The sequence below is a fragment of the Elephantulus edwardii genome, unplaced genomic scaffold (genome assembly GCF_000299155.1).
Source record: "Elephantulus edwardii isolate Elephantulus edwardi_28Jun2011 unplaced genomic scaffold, EleEdw1.0 scaffold00018, whole genome shotgun sequence".
In the NCBI taxonomy this organism is placed as follows: Eukaryota; Metazoa; Chordata; class Mammalia; order Macroscelidea; family Macroscelididae; genus Elephantulus; species Elephantulus edwardii.
The window spans coordinates 21,438,139-21,462,115 of record NW_006399768.1 but is presented as its reverse complement, the minus strand read 5'-3'; the positions used below and the strand labels follow the sequence as shown (position 1 = coordinate 21,462,115).

At 38.0% G+C, this 23,977-nt stretch overlaps 1 protein-coding gene across 1 annotated transcript in view; it reads right to left on the bottom strand.

The window, feature by feature from the left end:
* WWC2 (WW and C2 domain containing 2) overlaps positions 1 to 23,977 on the bottom strand; it is a 295,272-nt gene that overhangs the window by 15,112 nt on the left and 256,183 nt on the right. Inside the window, exons 13-20 of the mRNA XM_006882228.1 lie at positions 23,631 to 23,711; positions 23,448 to 23,534; positions 21,846 to 22,038; positions 19,902 to 20,066; positions 10,812 to 10,942; positions 8,795 to 8,993; positions 6,651 to 6,815; positions 4,854 to 4,946 (exon numbers count right to left, since the gene is read on the bottom strand). Coding sequence (XP_006882290.1) covers positions 4,854 to 4,946; positions 6,651 to 6,815; positions 8,795 to 8,993; positions 10,812 to 10,942; positions 19,902 to 20,066; positions 21,846 to 22,038; positions 23,448 to 23,534; positions 23,631 to 23,711 — 1,114 coding nt within the window. The remainder of the gene's footprint in view (positions 1 to 4,853; positions 4,947 to 6,650; positions 6,816 to 8,794; positions 8,994 to 10,811; positions 10,943 to 19,901; positions 20,067 to 21,845; positions 22,039 to 23,447; positions 23,535 to 23,630; positions 23,712 to 23,977) is intronic.

Here is a 23,977-nt window from a genome sequence, read left to right as displayed (position 1 = left end):
ACTGGCACTAAGATCGCCTTGCTTGGATTAAGCAAAGTGAGACCAAAACGGATAACCATTCTCAGGCAATCACAGGCAGCACTGAATAGTCCTCACCTCCACCACATGGACAAGCAGGATGCAGAATGGCCCTTCCTCTGAAAACTGTCAAGCAGCTGATGGAATCCAGGAAGCAATGTTGTTGTTGTTGTTTTTGTGTGCCACTGAATCAGAGCTAACTCGTAGCTGACCCTCCAGCAGTTTTCCACGTTGATCCAAGCAAGATGAAATCACTGACAGCTTCAATCCTTTCTCCATTATTATAATGTTGACTGTTGGTCCAATGATGAGTACCTTTGTTTTCTTGATGTTGAGATATCATCTATACAGAGGTGGTAGTTCTTTTTTGCAGCAAGCATTTCATATTCTCTTCACTTTCAGCTGAGCAAATTAGTGTCATCTGCATAACACAGGCTTCCTCTAATGGATGAGTCTTCCTCTAATCTTGAGGCCACATCCTTCGTCACAGGGTTTGGCTTTGCAAGTTATTTGTTCAGTATACAGATTGAATAGGTATGAAGAAAGGATATAACCCTTACTTTTACCCTTTCTGATTTTAAACCATGCAGTTTAAACATTCATTAAACATTTTAAATATTCTTATTAGGATTCTTTTATTCAAATATTTGCTCTTTTTAACAAACACCATATACAACAAGAATGATCTAGACACATATTCCATTTCATTTCTCAGTTTTGAGAATCAGAAAGTCTTCCCAGCCATCCTGCACGTGGAGATTTTTTCAGGGCTCAAAGTGGTATACTGGTAAATGGTTAGCCACTGGTTCTTCAAGGGCAAAAAGCGCTGAAGGGTAAGACCTACCAATTTTTATGGTGTAAACAGGGAGCTCTGGTTGCACAGTCCGTAGAGAGTTGTGCTGCTGACCCAAAGGTGGCACATTTCTGGCAGCCGGAATAGACCAGCGACTCCATGCAACGTACAGCCTCGGAAAACCTGCTGGATGGAGCGGTAGCTATAAGCCGACTTGATGGTAATGATTTGAATCATGGTGTAAAAACTCCCAACTGCAACCATTTCCAAGTTATCGATGTGATTACGATCCAGACAGATGGTCATCCTAGTGAAAGGCTTTGATTTTTTGCCACAGGGCTGACAGGGACTATGTTAAAGATGTGAGTAAGATAAACAAAGTGTGTAGATGACTAATGAGGGAATCAGCCAGCCTTGCCATCCTGAAAGGTTTAAATTGAGCAGATTTGTTGTTGTTATGTGCCATCAAGTTGCTTGTGACTCATAGCGACCCTATGTACAACAGCCCTAAACTCTGCTCTGTCCTGTGCCAATCGCACTGTCTCTGAGACTCCCATCCCCATTATCCCAGTCACTGAATCAATCCACTTCATAGAGGGTCTTCCTCTCCTGCGCTGTCCCTCCACCCTCCCAAGCATGATGTCCCTCTCTAAGGACCTGTCCTCCTTATAACATGTCCAAAGTATGTTAGATGGAGCCTCAGAATACTTGCCTCCAAGAAGCCCCCCGGTCTGACCCTGTCCAGGATGAATCTGTTTGTTTTCCTAGCAGTCCATGATACCCTCAATACTCTTCTCCAGCACCACAGCTCAAAGGCATCAATTCACCTTCTATCCTCCTTGGTCATTGTCCAACTCTCTGATGCATAACAAGTGTTAGCAAAGACCATAGCCTCTATCAAACGCACATTAGTCTCCAGAGAGATACCACTGCTCTTCAGTACTTTGGAGAGGTCCCTAACAGCAGACTTTCCCATCAGAATACCTCTTTTAATTTCCTGGCTACTGGTACTGAGAATTTTGACTGTGGAGCCAACAAACTAAAGCTGTGAACAATCTCAATCTCTTCACCATCCATCCTGATGCTGCCAATTGGTCCAGTGGTGAGAATCTTTGTCTTCTTGATATTGAGCCTCAGTCCATATTGACGGCTGCAGTCCTTGACCCTTTGCACCAAGTGCTTCAGATCCTCCTCAGTTTCAGCAAGCAGGGTTGTGTGCATATCACAGACTGTTGACAGATCTTCCACCAATCTTGACCCCACATTCCTCCTCATAGAGCCCAGCCTCCCAGATAATCTGTTCTGCACACAGGTTCAAAAAGTATGGAGACAGGACACATCCTTGGCGTACACCCTTCCCAACTTTTACCAACTTTTACAGTTGGAGATTGATCCAACATGCAATCAAGATGCATTGATAATAATGGGTGACTGGAATGCAAAAGTTGGGAACAGAGGAGAAGACTCAGTAGTTGGAAAACATGGACTTGATGACAGAAATGGAGCTGGAGAGAGGATGATTGTATTTTGCACAATGACTTATTCATTGCAAATATGTTTTTTAAGAGACATAAACGCAAGTTATATACATGGATTTCACCTGATGGTATGCATAGGAATCAGATTGATTACATCTGTGGAAAGAACTGCTGGAGAAGCTCAATATGAGCTGTGAAAACTAGGCCAGGAGCTGATTGTGGAACAGATCACCAACTACTCATATGCAAGTTCAAGCTGAAGCCGAGGAAAATTAAACCAAGTCCACGAGAACCAAAATATGACTTTGAGTGTATCCCACCTGAATTTCAGAACATCTCAGGAACAGGTTGAGGCCTTGAACACTAATGAGTGAAGACTAGGTGAGTTGTCGGAGGTTATCAAGGTACCATTCAGGAAGAGTGCAAATGGTCATTGCAAAGATGGAAGAGGAAGAGAAGACCAAAATGGATGTCAGAGGAGACTCTGAGCAGGTTTGGAAGCAGAAAATAAGAATCTCAATACCAGGAAAGAATAAATAAGCAGAGAAAACACTGGTGGTTCTTGGGACCAGAGATTTCTGTGAGAGACAGACCAAGACTGAAACACACTGCAGTAGCAGCAGCAGCAGCGTCAAGGGAAAAATCAGAGATCAACATGAGACAGAGCTCAACTGGGACTGCCTCCCCATGGAGCCAGGGCTGAAAGCCTCCACCCTAGCTCCCTTAGGGACTGGCAGCAGGGAAAGGATGGACAATGACACCATACTTGGCTGGATTAAAAAACCTTTGTAGCACTGGCCTGAAACCTACAGCTAAAGGTCACCTGAAAAGCTGTCCTACCTAAGAGCTGAATCCCATTCCTAACGTGTTAACTTTTCTCTAATAAACCCCATTAAAGCACTGCCTGAGGGGGTTCTGTGTGGCCATTTCCACAGATCAGCAAACCCAGTAGAAGAGCACTGAGAACCCTGGGAAGGAGAGTTGGTGTTAGTATTGATAGAAGTCAGCATAAGGAGCACTGGAGGTATATCTGACCTCATAGGAATTGGTTTAGTATTATTGATATTGTGGATGGGGACTGTTACCCATTGTGGAACTAGTGGAGGTCAGATGTGGCTACTCTTAGATTGCTCACATTGCTTTTACAGAGATGCACTGACCAAGATGATTAGCTGGGAAGAGATGTACACAATGAAACGTCACTCTACACAGGCTCTAACATCACTCTAACATGTCCTGATTCATATTCTTGGCATTTTCCTTTACCAATCAAGCAAATCTTTTATTGATTTTTTATTGAGGTTTTGCTATCTTACATCCTTATACATTTTCTCATGCAATAACTCCAAAATCAGAACATCATTTCCCACTTATTTCTACCAAACTATGTCTGGCTATCTTAACAAACCCAAAACCCTAACATACATTGTTTCAGGATAAACCTCTGTCAGACTCATTCTGAAGATAAATTTATTGGAATCCAACTTTTTCCCGGGCCTCACTCATTTCATAAACATTTCCGGGTTAAAATTTCTCTAAAGTGTCCTGTTGTTGTTACTGATTGCGTTCTAGTTGAGCATGACTCATAGTGACCCTGTGAACAAAAGGCCTGAAGCCCCTCTACAACTTTTGACATTTATCAAAGTTCACAAAGTTTCTGGAGACACTGCCCTCCAAATACAAGTGCTACTGAGAAAGGCAGGTTGAGAAGAGTTTGCACATGAATTGATAGATACTTAGTAATTTTAAAAGACAAAGTTTGGTCATCAAAACAAGATCACCTTAAAACTTCATGAAAATGCTAAGTGAATTCTACTATATTTAACTGTAGGAGTAAAAAAAAGTGTTTTCATTACTATAAAATAATAAGCTGAGCCAGGGGAAAAACGGTGCCTGATCTTAACCAATGATTGGCCTACACTGGCCTAGCTAGTGAAGATGAAGATGGTAACTTATCTTCCACTCTCCTCCCAGTTTCCCCTACACCATGCCTGAGCTCTGGCTAAAGTGAGATCATACCTCATCCATTCACATGCTTTCCCAGCCCTGTGTCATTCCATGACCTTACCGCCAGTACCTACCATCCTTCCTCACTCCTCAAGAAGGTGATCATTTTCCTTAGAAAATGTATTAGAAACTCACTGGCCTGCCCATGAAATCTCTCCTGACTCTCCTTACCAGATGGGCTCACTCTTTCCTTTTATCCCACCAAACCTTTAATCATCCCATGTATTTCTCTGTCTGATGTGAGTCACTTCATCATCTACACACCTCTGCACACGCAGTACTCTGTACCTAAATACACTGAAATTAATAATGATAAAGAACTTCCAAGGACTTATGCTATTGGTAAGTAAACAAACTATTTCAAGTCTCAGTTTTTACATTATCACAGGTCTCAAGGATATCTGCTATCTCGAAAACTGACATAATAGTTTCACAGTAGCTTAATTCAAAAGCCTGAGCATGGAGAACTGACATTCAACAGGCCTAGTGCTTATGCCTCACAGATTAGGATTCTGGACTGGTCTAGAAAAGTGGGATGTTACTAAGGGAATACATACCCTTTTAACTCTCAAACTGCGGCGTTCAGTTGAATTTCTCACAAAAAGTGATTTTTTAGCCAAAGTTGAACTGTCACTGTCACTCCGATTTAACTGTCAACAAAAGAAAAAAAACAATAACAAAACAGGATTTTAAAAAAATAAATCTTAACAGAGTGTAAGTTTTGAATGGAAAAGTTTATAAAATAGGTAGAGGGTGATAAAATGAGTATATTACTTAAAAGATAAAAATCCTCCAAGCAAATAAATATTCCTCCTGTATGCTCTTCTTAAAAAATATTGCTTTAAACTACATTTTTATAGCAGTTATCCAAAGTCATTTGTTAATATAATAATAAATTCTTTAAAACTTATGAAAATAAAATCATTCTTTGAACTTTTAGCTAGTATGTAACCCTCACTTTTTCAAAAATAGAAATGTCTACATAATGCACAAAGCAAGCATAGGGTCAGAGTTGAGACACAGCATACAGAATTTAGAAAGAGCTTAGCCCAGGTAATCTGCAGCTCACTTTTTTAGTCTACTATAGTTCCTTGCTGAAATGTCCACTTTCTCAATGAAGACTATTCTAAAATTTCTTCATGTTATTCCTCCCCCCCAACTCTTTGCCCCCTTGTTGTGTACCATCGCATTGGATCCGACTGGCACAGGAGGAGACTGGTCCTCCTTCTCCAGTGGAGCATCTGATGGATTCGAACATGCACCTTTGGGATTGCAGTGCAGATTCTTGCCACTACGCCATCTCTTCATGTTATTCTTAAAATTACGTTCTCACTATTTCCAGTTATCTGAACTTGCTCTAATCTGAACTTGCTCTATTGTTATCCACACCACTGATTTCTATTTAAGATTCTTCATCATTGACTTTACAACCATCATGTTTATTATCTGGCTCCACTCATGAACCTAAGCTCTAAAGGAAAGGGTTATAGGTCTTTTTTTGTTAATGAAAGAAGTGTAAGTATCTGGAAAAGTGCTTACAGCAGGTGCTTAATAAGACTAGTCTTTTAATTGAAAGTATAAACTTAGAATTTTGAAAGTATTTTCTAACTTATTTTAGAATATTAAATCTGTATTCTAGAAATATCTCTAAAAGAAAAATTTGCAAAATGATGCAAATCTTACAGCACTCTCATAGAACTATGAATCTGATTTAGTGTCTCGTGGATATTAATTAGAAGTTATTTTTGTTCAAAGCTCAATTCACAATTTTCACTTCGGCAAAATTAGCATGATTCAAAGAACATATAGTATAGGGAAGAAATATACAAAATATCATATATCTCAAGTCACTTTAAATTTCTTAAAACAGAATGAAGTCCAAAATATAGTTAGAAGTTGAATCCTCAAATGTCACTTATTTGCCGAATAAATAGCATTAGAACCAATAAAACATTAAATTTGTGAGGAAAAAACAAAAACTCACATTAAATGAATCATGAGGGGGGTGCGTGTGTGTGTGTGTGTGTGTGTGCATGCATTTATTTTTATCAAGAAGAGCTAGTCTTTGGAAAAAGACGTCATGCTGAGAGTCAGTGATTGAACAGAGTGACTATAACAATGGGCTTGAACACGTCAGAGATCATGGTGATGGCAAGGTTCAGATCTACTGGGTCCCGATGGGTCAAAGTCTACAACATGATGACACTATATATATATATAAAATCTGTAGCACTTCTATTCAGTAATGTCTATAGTTAAGACATGAAGTTTCACTGTATGTGGTCTCAAGTTTCCACTGGCAGCAAGGTAGGAAACTACAGTTCTAGCAAGTTGTTACAAAGGCCACATCTTACCCTGCAGATATACTGGTTCCGTTCTCCAGGAGAGAAGGTCTGAGAACGTACTATCACACTGCTCCTCACAAAAGGATGCTGCCGAGAACTCAGGCCACTGCGGTCTTTGGGACGGACTGCCATGTTGTCATTCACTGCTTCGTCGGTATTTGTTTCTTTATCAACCTATTAGAGAAGGTATTAATTTTTCAAAAAGTAGACAACCATAAATACATGTATACTCCTTCTCCTAAGTTACAAAGAAATATCTAATATTACTATCAAGACTTGTCCAGTACTAAGGGTATTTCTAAAAAAAAAAAAAAAAAAGGTTTATTTCTGCCGAGTTCTCAGAAAGGTAGGATAATATCTGTCAGAAAATACTATCCATAAATGTAAAGGCCATTTCCAAGAGGCCAGACCTCAAGTGTCAATAAGGTGGACTGGCACAGTGACTAACAATGGGCTCGAGCACACTGATCATGAGGACAGGGCAGGACAGACAGGGCAAAGGTTCACATCTGGTTTTCACAGGGTCACTGTAAGTCACAGTCGACTCGGTGACACCTAACAGTAGATCATAAACAAGAACTTTAGATTTACAGAGTACTAACAGAATTTTTTAAAAGTTCCCCTTAAAGAATACTTCATCATTAAACATTACTCAAATATCTAATTAGGTTCCCGGCAAATTATAAAAATAATTAAATGTACAATGATGGAAATATACTAAAAAGTTACAGATTTAAGTAGAATACACAATCATACAATGTGAATGTATAACTGCTCTAAGACTGAGTTTATATTTTTTTAGTGGATCTTTAGAAATGTGACAAAAATAGAAACTTCAGTAAAAAAGGAAGTTTCTCAAAACACAAACTCAGGAGGCACAGGCAGATGTCTATTTTTGATCTTGTGGTTTGGCGTGATTCCAAGACTGCCTCTCATGTATTATTTGCTCCTCAGCAAGGGTGAGATAGTTTTCTCAGGAAAAAGAATTGGAATTTTCTAAACTCTATTACTGATAGCCCAAGCATGCCAGCCAGCATACTCAAAGGCTGAAATGCTCTCTTCACTCTGGAAGTGAAGTCTCAACATGTCTCTCACTCAACCAGCAAAATCGCCTGCTTAATACCTTGGCTGGCACCTGTGTCTAACCCATCTGCTACCTTCCAGAAGAGATTTCAGCCAGAACACCCTCTGACCAAATGAATTTAAATGTTGACTACATGCTTGAAATTTACACTAACTACAGCATACTAAGAAACTTTATATAATTAAGTGGTAATCCTGGTGCTGTCCAGGAAATTCAAGAATATTTTTAATTAGAACTTCTACAGTAGTAGCAAGTTATTTTCTTATATCAAATGTAACTTAATATATATATATATATATATATATATATATATATATATCCCACTCCACCCATGTGTACCATCGAATTGGATCCAACCGGCACAGGAGATTGACCCTCCTCCAGAGGAGCCTTTGGTGGATTCAAACCGTGCACCTTCAGGATTATAGTGCAGCTTGTGCCACAAGGTCACCAGAGCTCCTTTACATGTTAACTTTTGTTATCTGGTGTCGCTAAGATGACAACTTACAGCAACTTTTATGAACAATGTATCTGAACCCTGTTCTATCCTGTCTATTCTTGTTGCAGAGTACCATTGACTTGGAACCCATAGCTGACCCCAGTCTATAATAGAGAGGGAGAAGCTGGGTTCCTCCTTGGAGGCAAGAATTTGGAAACTGTATCAGATCTGTTGAGCATGTGGTCAGGAGCATCCAGTTTTTGGAGAACAGCATTTTGTTTGGAAGGGTAGAAGGTCAGTGCAAGAGAGGAAGACCGTTGATGAGATGGGATTTGCACAGTGACTGTGGCAATGGGATCAGGTGTATCAGAGATGAAGTTAGCTTACAATCAGGCAGGGTTCAGAGATACTGTTCACAGTGTCACTAACGAGTCGTAGTTTACCTCATGGCATATAACAACATATTTAAAGCATTAACAATGCTTATAACTGTCCACTGTCATAAATGCCTTTCATAATCAGCTTCTGGAATAAAACCCCAACACTAAAATATACCAGAGAGACAAATGAACTTCCTAAATTGCATAATGTCTACGAACAGTTTAGGAAAGTACATTTAAAAATAATCACCAGTGTGGGTATTCCAGCAGATGGCTGACTTTCAGGCTCTTTGGCACAGTCCTTTTCTTTGCTACTCAAGTCTTCATTTGTCTCAGACACACTAGTGCTTGGACTTAAGTCTTTTAAGTAGCTACTACTCTCCAGCAACTTAACTTCAGACTCTTCTTCAGTCACAATGTCATCAGAAGCTTCTCTTAGCCTTGTGAACCTATGGAGAAAACAGAACAAATGCACAACAGGGAATGCTTACATGTTATCTGACAATGGGGAACAGAACAAACAATGATTTCCAGACATTCTTTTGGCTCAAACTTTTGACCAAATGCCTCATTCCCACTCTGCAATCTACTAATCTATAGCAAAACCATTAATAATTTATTTTTGACAAAGTTAAACTTATGAACTTTGACCCCACTCGCTGATGTTAAAATAGAAATACTCTGAAAACCATGTATAAAGTAAAAATACTGGTGCCCATTTTAATGTGGATTGGTGTTAGTCACTCATTTACTGTAAAATTAATCATACAACAGAAATGCAACATCTACCAAGAGTGGATGGGACATACAGATTGAAAACATCTATTCATCAACTATGCACATTCTCTAACAGTTATAGAATCTAGTGAGAGCAATTTACTACTAAACTATCAAAAGACTCTAAAAGCCAGATGATGTCATCGTAACAAAATTCATAATAGATGTTCAGTTACTTCAGTTACCTTACAAGTGGTGTTCCAGAATATAAAATACAGTGTGGTTTATAATCTATACTATATTTAGAAGGAAGTGAAATACAAGGTTAGTGTAGAAGATCACATGCTTTGAAGAGTCTTCTTGTCCTTTTCTGTTGTTTTCCACTGATAACTGTAAGTTTTAATAGTAGTTGGTGACTTACATGTTATGAAATGCCTAGCCATAAAATGATCGATCTCCAGCGGGAATCAACAATGGGTAACATACTCATACAACATTTTTCAATACATACTAAGTTTAATTTTTGTATTGTGTGTAAAATAAGCTGTACTTTACATGCAAGATGATGAGAGACACTATGTTAACCCTTATAATCACTGTCACGTTTATTTTTTCAATATTAACTAAAATGAACTTTTGATTTACTATAAAGAACTTCTGATAAGGGCAAAGTACATCTGTATCTTTTAATAATACTGTAGTAAATTTTTTCTTTTAAATGTCCACAACTGTATTAGTATCTTGCTAAGGAGCTTATAAAAAGTCATATACACCCTGTATGCTCTATCTGCACAGTCACATGTGTACTGAAATTTAAAGAGAACACCTTAAGAATCCATATACAGAAAATTAAACTAAGTGGTTTATATATACTTCGAAAATAAGCCTTCGAAAATAAGGCTTTTTTGTTTTTTCCAGGAAAAAAATGCAAAACAGGAAAGTTCTTTATACATAAATAAATTTGAACAAGACACAATAACTATTCTCTTTTTAAAAGATGAAGTATAGACAAGAGATGAGACCAGAACAAACTAAATGATACTTTTAGGGGAACTCTGGTGGCCTCTTTGCAAGAAGCTGCATTCCAATCCCAGCTGCTCTGTGGGAGAAGGATGGGCAATCTCCTCCCATGAGAGTAACTGTCCCTGAAAACCTGCCAGAGGGTCAACTATGGGTTGGTTCCCACTCAATGGTACCCAACAAGAGCAACAACAAATGACATTTTTTGTGGTTTAAAGAAAAAAGAGAGTCTATCCATTTGCCTAATACTCTAACATGATCAAATCAGACTTTTTAAAAAAATCTCAGAAAGTAGTGTTACAGATTACTGAAGCAATAAAGACTTTTCACTAATGTACATTTTGCCCATTAATCTTGCTACTACCTATTTTAACCCGCTGTTGACAAAGGACAGACAACTAGCTGCAAACTCCTTGAACCCAAATACTATTGAAGTCAGATATGAACCTATGTAAAGTTTCCCTTCAAAGTATAAGAAACTAAACAAGTTGTCTTTGAATTCACCACAGCAAAAGGACCAACTGCTTTACCAATCTCCATGTGGAACCCTTGGCTCTTCTTCCTGCCCCGGTTCCTCCTCTTCATCATCTTCTTGTGCTAACTCTTGTTCCACAGCCAGTAGCTCAGCTGATGTTCTTGCAAGTAAAGCGGATACTGCATCCTAGACAATGTGACATGTAAGAATTAGTATCATATGCATTGAGAAATTATTCTTAAAATTTATTAGACGGAACTTATACTTTAAGTTGTTAAAAAGGATTTTCCATTAGATCCAGTTCTTTTGCTGAGAACAAACGTGAAAATGGAAGGGCACAAAATAACAAGCAAAAACCAAACAGTATTCTCCTTTCTACTGTAGCTATTTCAAAGCACCTAAGAGCAGGTGATGACACAGTCAAAGACAGTTGCACTGCTGAGCCAATGGTGGTGTGTTTCTACTAGTTCCAATATACCACAGGAGAAAGATGGGCAATCCACCCCTTTTCTGGTTTATAGATCCCAAAATTCCACAGGAGCTCAGCAATTAGTAGGTTTTAACTTGACAGCAATGAGTTTCTGAGTTTGAAGAGCTACAGAGGCGCTCAGGACTAGAAGGTCAAGAGTCCTGACAGAAAGAAAATTTAATGATGTGAAATCTTGTTACTCATTGAGTACATCAATGTTACTCTTTTCCCTCAGGAACATTTGAAAATCTAGTAGTGGGGCATACAGTCTTAACAGACACCAAACAGACTTTGGCGGCTCAGAACCATGGCAGTGTCATGGGAAGATGGGAAGACTAAAATGGAATAAAACCAATATTCTGTGTGATATTCTCACTCAGTCATCTACTATTAAAGTACACATGTACAAGGTAAAATGCTAAGAAGCAAAATGAGATGCTTAGCCACTAAAACAGGGAGCTCTGGTGGCTTAGTACTAAGATGTGCTGCCTTGCCTTCAAGGAGCAGCCTGGTTTGACTCTTGCCAGGACAGACCTGTTAGTTTTCTTGGCAGTCCATGGGATGTTCAATATTCTTTTCCAGCACCACAACTGAATAGGCATCAATTCTTACTCTATCCTCTTTGTTCACTGTCCAGCTCTCTGATAAGTAACAGGTAACTGTGAGGACCATGGCCTGGATCAGGTGTACCTTCATCTCTAGACTGACATCGTTGCTCTTTAGCACTCTAGAAAGGTCCCTGACAGCAGATACCCCCAGCACAATTCATCTTTTGATTTCCTGACTGCTGTGAAGAGTGTAGATTGTGTAGCCAAGCAAGGTGAAATTGTTAACAATGTCTCTTCTCCATCTATCATGATGCTACCAATTGGCCCAGTGCTAAGAATCTCTGTTTTCTGGAAATTGAGCTTCAATCCATATTGCAGACTACAGTTCTTGACCCTCTGCAGCAAATGCTTCAGGCTCTTCTCAGATTCAGCAAGCAAGGCTGTATCACCTGCATAACGTTAAGTTGTTGATGAGTCTTCCTCCAATTCTGATGCCACATTCCTCCTCAAAAAGTCCAGCCTCCTGAATGATCTGTTCCACACAGAGTATGAAAAGGTATGGAGACAGGATCCCTCTCTTACGCACTTCTTTTCTGATTGTGAAACATGCAGTCTTTTCTTGCTCTGTTCTGATGACTGCTTCCTGGTCCAAGCACACGTTTCACATGAGCACAATCAGGTGCTCTGGCATCCCATTCTTCTCAAGGGGAATCTCCTCCTGTATAATGTGCTACCTTTGAAAACCTGCTGGAGGGTCAGCTATGAGTCAGTTGTAACTCACTGGTACACAACATCAAAACAAGCACAATGAAAAATCAGTAGCAATTTATAAGATCTGAAAAACAAAATTTAACAAAACTTGGCATACAAGTAAAATATGTATTATTTTCAGGAACACATTACAGTTCAACAAAACTGACCATATGCTAAGTCATAAAAACAAGTCTCAACAGTCTGTGAAATTAAACAGCATGCCCACTATTATCTGAAAACAAGTGAAATAAAAGTAGAAATCAACAGCAGAATGAGAACCAGAAAATGTCTAACTTATTGGTAATTAAGCTAAACAAAAAATCAAACCAAATCAAAACAACCAACAACCAAAACCTCCCCCCAAACCAGAATGAAACAAACAAAAAACCCCCTCATGGATCAAAGAAGAAATCACAATGGAGATTAAAAACTACTTTTTAACGTCATTTTGCCTGAATGAATTATTTTTGAAAAAGCCACGATAGCAGTGTTCAAAGGGAATGATGGTGCCATGGCTAAAGCATTTAGCTGTTAACCATGAAAGGTCGGCCCTTTAAAACCACCAACCTCTCCCAGGAGAAGATGAGACAATCTGCTTCTGTAAAGATTTGTTTTGTTGTATATCATTGAGTCAGAAGTGACCCATAGTTGACCCTCTAGTGGGTTTTCAGAGGCAGTTCACTGCATCGAAGGAGACTGCCCTCCTTCTTCTGCAGAGCAACTGGAGGATTCGAACCATGTGCCTTTGGGATTGAAGTGCAGATCATTACCACTATAAAGATTTACCACCTTGAAAATCCCATGGAGGCATTTCTACTCTGACTGCCGTGTGGCTAGGAATCCCAACCAACCCAACGAAAATGGGTTTAGTATTTTAAGGTTTTTCTGCTTAAATGCATATAGTAGGAAACAAAATGATTACAAAACAGTTGTCAAAGCAACCATCTCAAAAGTAGAATAAGAATGGCAAATTAAACTCAGAGACAGTAGAAAGAAAATTAAATAGTGCTTAATAAAATAGAAAACAAAGATTGTACACATAAGCATATAAAAATAAATGTTATGTAACAAATTTAGGTAAAATGTGAAAATTCTATGTAAACAGTTTATTAAAAGTGCTATGAGACAAGAAAACCTGAACAGTTCTATAGCTAATAAAGAAATGGAAATCTGTAATTAAAAAACATTTCATCAGCCCTTTTCAACTGGGATTCTATGAGCAAATTAAGCCCTCAGGCATGTATTATATGTAAAGAATTAAATTCTCACATATGTACCTAGAGTAGTATAAGCTCTGTACCATCCTTAGGAGAATTAAGAAAGTAGTAATTCAAATCATTTTTTTGATAGGGCTTAATTCACTCGAAGGGTCCACACTGAAAAGGGCTGTCTTCTAGAAAGAATACAAAAGGCTCAGCCGATAAACTGTCTTGAGAATTCTTACAAATATTTAAGAAAGAAATAACATCTATCTTACAAAGACTCCAGCAAAAATCTTTAAAAAGAAAATACTTTTCAAGTTTATATTGGAAGGTCAGATAAAAGAAAATGAAAAATTAATCTTTCCAATAAAATGGAAAAAACCCTAAACAAAAAATCAAGAGCTCAAATCCACAGATATATCAAAGAGAAAATATACTATGATAAAGTATGTTTTAGTTCATGAATCCAGGGATGGCTTCACATTCAAAATTCATTGTGTAATGCCTCACAGTAGGATAACAAAAGAGATAATCATATAATCATCCTGAGAGATGTAGGAAAATATTTTATTACATTTATTACCAAAGCAAAATTCGACGTTTTGGTGGCATCGTTGTGTTATAAGTTATGCTGAGAACCAAAAGGGTAACAGTTTGAAACATAAGATGCCCGAGGGAGATAGATGGTTGGAACCTACTCAGTGACAGTGGGTAGTGTGCATAATTTTAAAAGTTAAGAAAAGTAGAAATTTTAAAAAAAGTACTGACAAAGATTACTGATTAAAAAAGAGTAAATTATAATCAACTTTGGATTATTAAAAGCCTTTCCTTTCAAAAAGTGTAGTTTTGGCACAATAGAGAACCATGGTAATGAGGAAAAACAGAAGCAGATCTCATGTTAGATCTCACATGATTAGAACAAACTTAACACTGTATGTAGTGCCTTTGGGAAAGATGAGTCCTTTTTTTCTCTTATGTAGGAGAAATATCCTATTACACAACCTCTACTGTAAGGCTGGCAGCCCTGAGAACTCCTTTCTTAATGTAGCATGTTAGGAAGTATATGTGCTCTGAAAGAAATGAGGAGCAGATATTTCCACATTCAATTAAAGATGGGTCTTTATAACAAATATTGCTGGTCCTGCTAGCATATGAGTTAAAGGAATTGTGGACCTCCCCTATCTCATACTTCAGGAGCCTCTGGTGGCACGGGGTCAAGGTTAACCAAAATGTCAGCAGTTAAAACCCACCAACTACTCCATGGGAGAAGAATGTGTCAGTGTGTTTCAATAAAGATTTATATTCTTGCTGTTCTACTCTGTCCTAAAGGGCTGCACTGACTCAAGGACAAGTGGGTTTCAATTTAAGTGTCTATACCATAAACCAAAGGGAGCTCTGATGGCCTAGTGGTTAGAAGCTGTCCAACAATTCTGAAGGCACACGGTTCAAATCCACCAGCTGCTCCGTGGGAGAAGGATGGGCAGTCTCCTTACATGTGATTAACTGCCTCTGAAAACCCGCAGGAGGGTCGGCAATGGTTAGGTTCTGACACAACAGCAAACAACAAGAATCATAAACAAAAATTCCTTTCAGATGAGTACACATTTGAGAGGCAAAACAACAGATGTTTTATAAACAATATAGGAAAACGTATTCATAACACTGGAGGCAAGCACACATATTTTTAAACCAGAAAGAAAAAAAATTTAAAACCATCAGGGGAAACCAGGTAAGAATACCCTGCCTATCTGAAGGCATAAGGTACGAATTCATCAGCTGCTGCATGGGAGAAAGCTGGGCAATCTCTTCCAGCACAATTTAGTACTCCTGAAAACCCACTGGAGGTCAGCTATGGTTCCTACTTGATGGCACACAACATCATCAATGTAATAAGGAGTAAAGTCCCAATGATATCAATAGGTTAAAAAATTATTAAAATCCAACAAAAAAAGGCAAAATTGGAAACACATTTAGTAAAGTGCATCTGAAAAACCCAAAGCAACATCTTATTTTCTCTCTCAGATCAGGAACATGACAACGATGTCAGTTGGCACTATTTCTAGTGAGGGCACTGTTAGAGTTACGTGCCATCAACTTGGGATTGACCCAGAGCTGACCCTCCAGCAGGTTTTCAGAGGCAGTAAATCAGTCCGGTACAAGAGACTGCCCATTCTTCTGCAGGGCAGCTGGTGGATGGGAATCACTTATCTTTGGGATTGCAGCACAGCTTCTTACCACTAGGCCACCAGAGCTCCCAAACAAATCAGGGAATTAGGCAAAAGGAGAAAAAAAAAAAAAGAAATGAGATGTAGGAAAAAGTAAAAATCTATTTGTAGGTGACATGATTTTGTATACAGAAAATCTTAAGTCACTAAGTAAACTTCACAGTTTTCAATTACTGACCTGCTTAGGTTCCAAAGACAAGTCTGTTACATGCAAAATTAGTGAATGGGTTTTTTGTTTTTCTGTTTTCAAACAGAAAAATATGGTCCTAGAAATAATAACACTAAGGTTCCAGGGCTAGTTCCATTCACTTTAGTCATTAAACTCAAGCATCCCTTCTAAACACCTCTCCAATGGCTCTTTCTTTCTTCCCTTCCCACCCTACAGCAATTCTGAGGCTGCATAGTAGCTGAAACCCAGAAAACATCCCTGCTGGTCAGTGCTGACTGTATATCTGACTTGAGGCTGTGTGTCTACTATGGAGGTTGGCTCCGATCACGCAGCAGATGGACATGGTGGAGTGGGTGAAGGATGCCTGAGGCGGAGACACTTTGCAGCTATTGCCACAATGCCCATCATTGTATTTATATGCAAACAGTTGTATACTGGAATTTTTACTATTGCCATAAATGTAAAATGTCAGACTGGGAGACTTGATATATATGAGGAGTAAGTCTAACAGAACCAAGTTAACAGTTTTGGCAAACTTGCAAGATATAAGATTAATAATAAATAATAATAATAAGTCAGTTGAAGCAATGAACAATCTGAAAGTGAAACGAAGAAAACAGTTCCATTTACAATTATTATGTGCCATCAAGTCAGAACCAGCTCACAGCTGACTTGCCAGTGAGATCTCAGAGGTGAAAAATCACATGGGAAATGACTGCCTTTCTTCCCTGGTGAAGCTAATGGATTTGAACCACCTGCTTTTGAGTTGGCATTAAGACCAAAAATTAAAAAAAAAAAAAATTAGAAATAAATTTAACAAAAAGTGTGCTAACTGGACTTTTCAAAATCACAAAAATTTGAAAGATAACATAAATATGTAAAAAATATTTCATATTAATAATTGGAATATTTGTTAGCATGATAATATTCCAAACTGATCTACAGGTTAATACAGCATCCATCAAAATCCCAGCCATGGCTTGATTCCCCTCCACCCCCCGCCCCAGAAATGCAGAAGATGATTTTAAAATCGTTAAATCTAAAACAATCTTGAAAAAATACTTTGAAGGACTCACAACTTTTTGTTTCAATGCAGATTACAGTAACTGACAGTGTGGTACTAACATTAAGCTAGACATATAGATTAATGGAAAAGAATCTGAAACAGTACTGAAATAAACTTTCATGTTTATTTCAAATAATAATCTTGACAAATGTTTTTAATATAATGGGGAAGAGAATATCTCTCCCGTAGTTAAGTAATTCTGGGGCAAGTGAATAGTTACAGTTGCAAAAGAATATACTGTACCCCTTCCTCACACCATAAATAGACCAGAAACCTAAACATAAAAAGGAAACTATCATTTACCTAATTTGCACTATCCCAAAATTTTCTTAGATGCGATAATAAAAGCATACGAGTCAAAAGAAAAAAAAAATAGATAAATGAAAAACTCCATTGGAAATAATCCACTTAAAGTGAAAGGATAGTAAACAATTACAAAAAAACATCTGCAAATTATTTGTCTAATAGGGAACTTGTACTAAGAACACATAAAGAATGCATAATAAAATTCTATAGACACTTTTTAAATAAACAGTAGAAGATTAACTACTAATGGCTAAATAAGAACATGAAAATATGCTCAACTTAGTTATTCAAGAGTGCACATCAAAACCGCAGTGAAGGTATCACTTCACCCTTAGTACAATGATGTAGTGCTTTGAGGGTATGTAGAAATTACAATCTTTATACACTGCTGGTGTAAACATAAAATAGTACAAACATTTTGGAAAATAGTTTTACTGTTTCATAAACTGTTGAACATAGAGTTACAGCTATTCCGTTCCTATGAATATACCCAAGATAAATGAAAATACAGTAAGATAAAGATTTGCACATGAATTTCCAGTGTAGAATTGAAGATTATTTGTTGCCTGGGGCTGGTGGTGGGAGGTAATGGGGAGAATATGAAGTGACTCCTAAAGGCTACTGGAATTTTTTCTGAGACAATCAGAATATTCTACAATGAGATTGTGGGATGATTGCACAGCTTTGTTAATATACAAAAACCCCTCATTAAATAATATGTTTTAAATGGGAGAACTCTGTGCTTTAAAGTGATAGATAGTACAATAAGTGGATTACATTACAATAAAAGTGTTAAGAAGATAAATATGAGTATCTCCTTTTTCCCCCTTCCCTCTAAGGTGACTCTAAGGAGAATCTAAGGAGAGTTTTATTAGGAAAGATCCATCCCAGAGAGCAAGGTGGGTCATTCTCCAAAAGTAAAGAAGTGGGGAAAAGACCACATTTCCCCATCTTGTGTGTCTTTAGTGTCTACCACTGAATTAGCCATCTGTTCCTCTCTCTCGATTCACAAGATTCAATATAACTTCTTGCACACAGTAAATGATCAATAAATCATCGCAGTTTAGTTATCTCTTGTTTAGTAAACTTCACAGATAATCTAAAATCAACATGAACTCACTAACAATGACCACAAATACAATTAGAGCTGTTTTTTCACAAAGGGCTACTTCACAGATAATCTAAAATCAACATGAACTCACTAACAATGACCACAAATACAATTAGAGCTGTTTTTTCACAAAGGGCTCCCTTGTATATTTTTCAAGTAATGAAGTCCAAATGTTGGCTGGCACAAACTTTTTAGTAGAAAATATTTGGGATACCAAAGAAAGAATTTTTCTTATACTTTCAAAGAGAAGAGCAAAATGGGGGGGAGGGGTGGTCAGGAAGAAAAACGCAACAATGAATGAATGGAAATCCAAAATCTCTGTAAACGTTCATTAAAATTAATGAAAAAAATTTAAAAAAGAAAATATTTGGGAAGATTGATGTCACAAATAGACAAATGAAGATTATTCTGTTTTGTTGTTAGGTGGCGTTAAGTAAGACTCATGGTGACCCTATGAACAAAATATCTGACCCCTGTTCTGTCCTGTGCCATCCTCACACTTCCTGACATAAAAGAGTCCACTGTACCAGCGAACATGTCAATCCACCAGGTCGAGGGTCTTCATCTCCTTTGTCAACCCTCCCCCCTTCCCAGCATCATATCCCTCTCCATGGAACAGTGCCCCCTAGCAACATGCCCAAGTATGTTAATTTTGTTTTATTTATAACAAATTTGTCAAGTATGAGATCCATATGTATAGTCTGCCAGAGGAATCAAATATGGAAACAAATGTCTGACAGTATGAATTTAAATCAGGTTTTCTATATGGCTACTTAAACCAAGTCTTCTTATATATTATTTTTATGAAAGTAGAAGAGAATTATCCAATTATAAATGATACTTGAAACAAAAATGTCATTGCTGTCAAGTCAGAGCAGACAGACTCACAACTTAGGTAGCTGCGAGAGCTCTGATGGCTTAGTGGGCGGGGAGTTGTGCTGCTAACCTAGAGGTGGCGCCTCTCTGCTGGTTCAAATCTACCAGTGGCTTTTCAGGAGAAAGATGATCATTTCCTCCCGTATGATCTGCAAGCTCTGAAAACCTGCGGAAGGGTCGACTATGAGTTGGTTCTGACTCAATGGCTCAATGAGTTTGAATTTTTTGGTTTACTTGAAATAAAGCTGAAAATTATCTTTTTTTTTTTCTTTCTTTCTTTCCTTTTCTTTTAGAGAAGTAGGGGAAAGTAATTGGATGGGAGGGGAGAAAAGAATCAAGAAAATACACAAAACCACACTGCTACCAAAGCATTTCATATTTCATTCAGTTTTAATGACCTTTTTTTTTTTTTAAACTCACCAAGTCTATAGCGTCTACAGATGGCTTGTCCGGTTGAAATATTGAGTCCTCAGTTTCTCCTTCATTCTTTGTGCAAGACATTTGCTTGAAAGGAAGCAAGTTATACCATAGAGTGAAAATCTCATTGGAAAATGGCAAATCTGCCAGGCTGATCTGAGTTCCTGCCTACATGAAGGCAAAGAAAACAAAAGAAGAAAGATTTAAATTAGTACTTGATCCTTCTAAGTAAAGAATACTGCATGAGCTTGTCTGAGAGTTAAAAAGCCCCATAATATAATGCACTCGCAAATTTTTAAGACTGGCTTTAATACAATCATTCATATATATTAAATTTCAAATAATTAAGTACAATTGATCAGTGATATTTTAAATTTTTTTACTTTTTTAAAATCAATGCCTTTAATTAGCAGGTCTCATCAAATTCTCATCATACTGTGCCTATTCCTTGCCAAGTGAGTTTGTCTCTTTTGATTTTCTGACTTCAGCTCTTTGCATATTTTGCTAGAATGCTTTGTCTTCACAAGCAGCCTTCTGAAATCTTTAACTTTTTAATCATTTCTTCCCCTTGTTTTGGCTTCTCAGTGTTCTAGTGCAATATTCAGGGTCCTTTCTGCCATTCATTTGATTCCTTTCTTCCTCCTCTGTCTTTGTAATGACCTGCTTTCTTCATGAATGACACATCCTTGATATTATCCCACAGCTCATCTGGTTTTCTTCATTTTTTAATGTTCAAGCCCTCAAATCTGTTCTTGAGATGGTTTTTAAATTCAGGTAGGATAGACTCAAGGTTGTTTTTTGGCTCTTAGGAATTTGTTTGTATTTTCTTTAACATCAATTTGAACTTGGACAGTAGTAGTCGATGGTCTGTTGCAGTCAGCACTCGGCCTTGTTTTCACAGCTGATACTGAATTTCTTCAACAATTCTTTCCACAGATGTAGTCAATCTGATACCTGTGTTGGCCATCAGGTGAGATCTGTGTATTTTCATTTTTCAAAAGTATTTGCAATTAATAAATTACTGATTATACAAAATTTTATCATTCCATCTCAGCGTTGTTTCTAACTTTCGCATCCCAGTGGTCAATTATTATTAATGAGTCTTAGTTGCATGTTCGATCTATTTCAGAATGCAAAAGTTGGTAGAAATCTATTTCCTCTTCTTTGGCGTTAGTTGTTGATGCATATATTTGAATGGCAGTGGTATTAACAGGTCTTCTTTGTAAGTGTAAGGGTATTAGCCTGTCACTCACAACATTATACTTCAGGGTAGATCTAGAAATGATCTTTTTTTACTATGAACGCAACCTCATTTTTCATTCCCAGCAAAGTAGATCATTCCAAGTAGCCAATGCCAGTCCATCTCAGAAGCCCTGGCAACCATCAGGCCTTGCCTTGCCTCACCACCTGCCCTGCCAGGGGAGACCCAATGAGCCCACCACCCAAAGGAGGCCCTGGCAATCGCCAGCCCGGCAGGAGGAGATCCTAAGTGCCTGCCCCCTTGCCTTGATACCTGGCCCAGGGGATACCTGATATGTTTACTGCCAGAAAATAGGATAGTCATACATTTCTCATAAGATTCTCATGAGGCTTAAATGAGATAATGCATACAAAACACCATAATTCTTAGCATTAGAGATAATAAGTACTGCGTAAGCACTAGCCATAATAAGGGTAAAAGTCCTTCTTAGTCAAAAAGTAAAAAGAGAAAGTAGCTTTCACATAAATCTAGAATTTAAAAGCAGATTTTAAAGAGAATAAGGAACAGAAATTAGTATTTATAATTTATAATAATTATATTACTAATTTACAGGGGGGAAAATGAAACCATCATTGGCTGTGTCCAGAGTTACCATGCACATCAGAGCTGGAACACTAGTAACTAGGAAACAGTCTTAGAATGTTCAAGAGTGTAATTGATAATGATAGTGAGATAAAAAACCCTACCAGGCACTCCTCCCTACGGTGTGCAGTGACAGAGCAAAGATCCACTCTCAGCGTCTTCTGCTGTAAGGCTGTTTGTGAAATGGCCATTCTGAAGACATCATTGAACAAAACAGATTCTGTGGCTGGATGGACTTTTGTTCGAAACAGACAGCTAACATCAGTTGAGGAGGGAAGTACAGCAACTCTAAAATAGCTGCAAAGAACAAGATTACAATGGATTCTGCAGGTGCTTCAATTACATTGAATTCATAGCTATCGTTTGAAATTATCTGCAAGAACAACATGGAGTTCATTGTCAGCCTAAGCACTCGTGTCTAAATGGATCCACACTTAGTCCAGAGTCCACCATGCTGCTGTATCACTAAAAAGGCAAAGACCTGGCACCCACTCACTACTGCCTGTGCCCACCACAGTGCTGCAGAAAAGGCCAAGGTGAGAAACCAGTGAGGCAGACAACTCTCACTTTCTATCTGACCCACAGAGCCTTGATGAAACAGTTCTTTCTGAGCCTGGGAGGACAGAAACAAACCAGATACTGGTGATGCCTCATCCTTAAGTATTTATTACATGACAGATGCTGCCAGGAATGGAATATATTATCCTACTGGGGGTGAGGGAGAACAACTAAGCAGCATATTGTCAAGAAAATATAGAACAGATGAAATAACAGTTCAAAAATATCATTATCTAGGATCTTGGAAGTCTCAGCTATTACAAACCACATTAAGAAAGTTCTGTTTTTTACAGTTCAGATAACTGCTATAGAAAAAGAATAATGTCTAATATTACTTCATCTGAGCATATACTACATATAAGGGCATAAAATTCTTGAAAATAGTCTTTTTCTTTAAATCCCAGAAAGAGAACACCCACGAAGTTACCTTCCTTCTCAAGTCTCTCTATAATTTATAAGCTAAGAGACCTTTCTCAAATTATAAAAACTCTAAACTCAAATGCAGAACTGAGGATTATCATATTACTTCTGGACTTTACATGAATATTAATTTCAAAAACGGAATATTAATTATAGAACTAAAAATTCAAAACTTAGTGGATCAGGAGCCACTGCTTTCGAGAGTTGTCCTTGGACCCACAACCAATGAGCAGGGAAGGGAAGAAAGCAAACAGTACACTGCATTGTACAGATCTGGTGCAAAAGATACCTTTTAACATGTTAAAGACTTTCCTTTGAGGTCAAAGGTGAGCCACCCAAGCCACAATATTTTAATCACTATATGCACATGCAAAAGAACTGATGCATGTGAATTATTATGGCGGGGGGAATGTAAATTTTACATTCCAGGCAACCAGGCTCCAGGCTCCCAAATTATACTAAATTTCTGATTGACTAAAAGGAGAAAAAAAAACAACCCACAAAACCACCACCAAATCTTGGTTCCCCCTTTTAAATCAACTGAAATAAAGACGAGAATCCACTGTGCTATCCTCATACTTCCCTCTTCAAATCTTACTAATTTAGAGATGATCAGCTCTGCTATGTCTCTCTCACATCTTTGTTTTAGTCAACCCCTTAGCTATAATGCAAAATTATTTTACATGTGAAATTTTCAATTGTTCTGTTGTTTCACTGATTTTACTTACACTTTCAAAGTGTGAGGTATCAAGAAGGCATGAAGATTTCGGAGTTGTGCTATAATCACCATAAAACTTGAACTTTTTGCATCGTATCTGTCAAAAGAAAACTGAGTAAGATAAGGGATGCTGAGGTGCCTTGGTTTAAAGCTGACACTCACCACCCCCATACCCCCCACCAGCATCCTTTACCTGAGTCCGATCTGCACCTGGGCAGTCTCCACAATGGCTACATCCTCTTCACTATACACAATGTCTTCCATTTCACTAGGCCTAGGTACAGGCAGCAGGGGAACATGTTATTAGCAGGGATATTGGATATTATAGCTACTTTTTTTCCCACTTAATGATTTTGAAGGGAAAATGGAACTAAAAGCACTCCTATAACCTTTTGGGAGCCTGGTAAGCATACTTAAGTTTTTTCAAGGTCTGCCTATGAGCAGGAATTTCTGATGTTACCATTATCCTGGCAGCTACAGAGTCTAAGTTTCCAGAAATATGCATGGGAAGCGTCATGTGCCAAGAGGCACTGACTAACC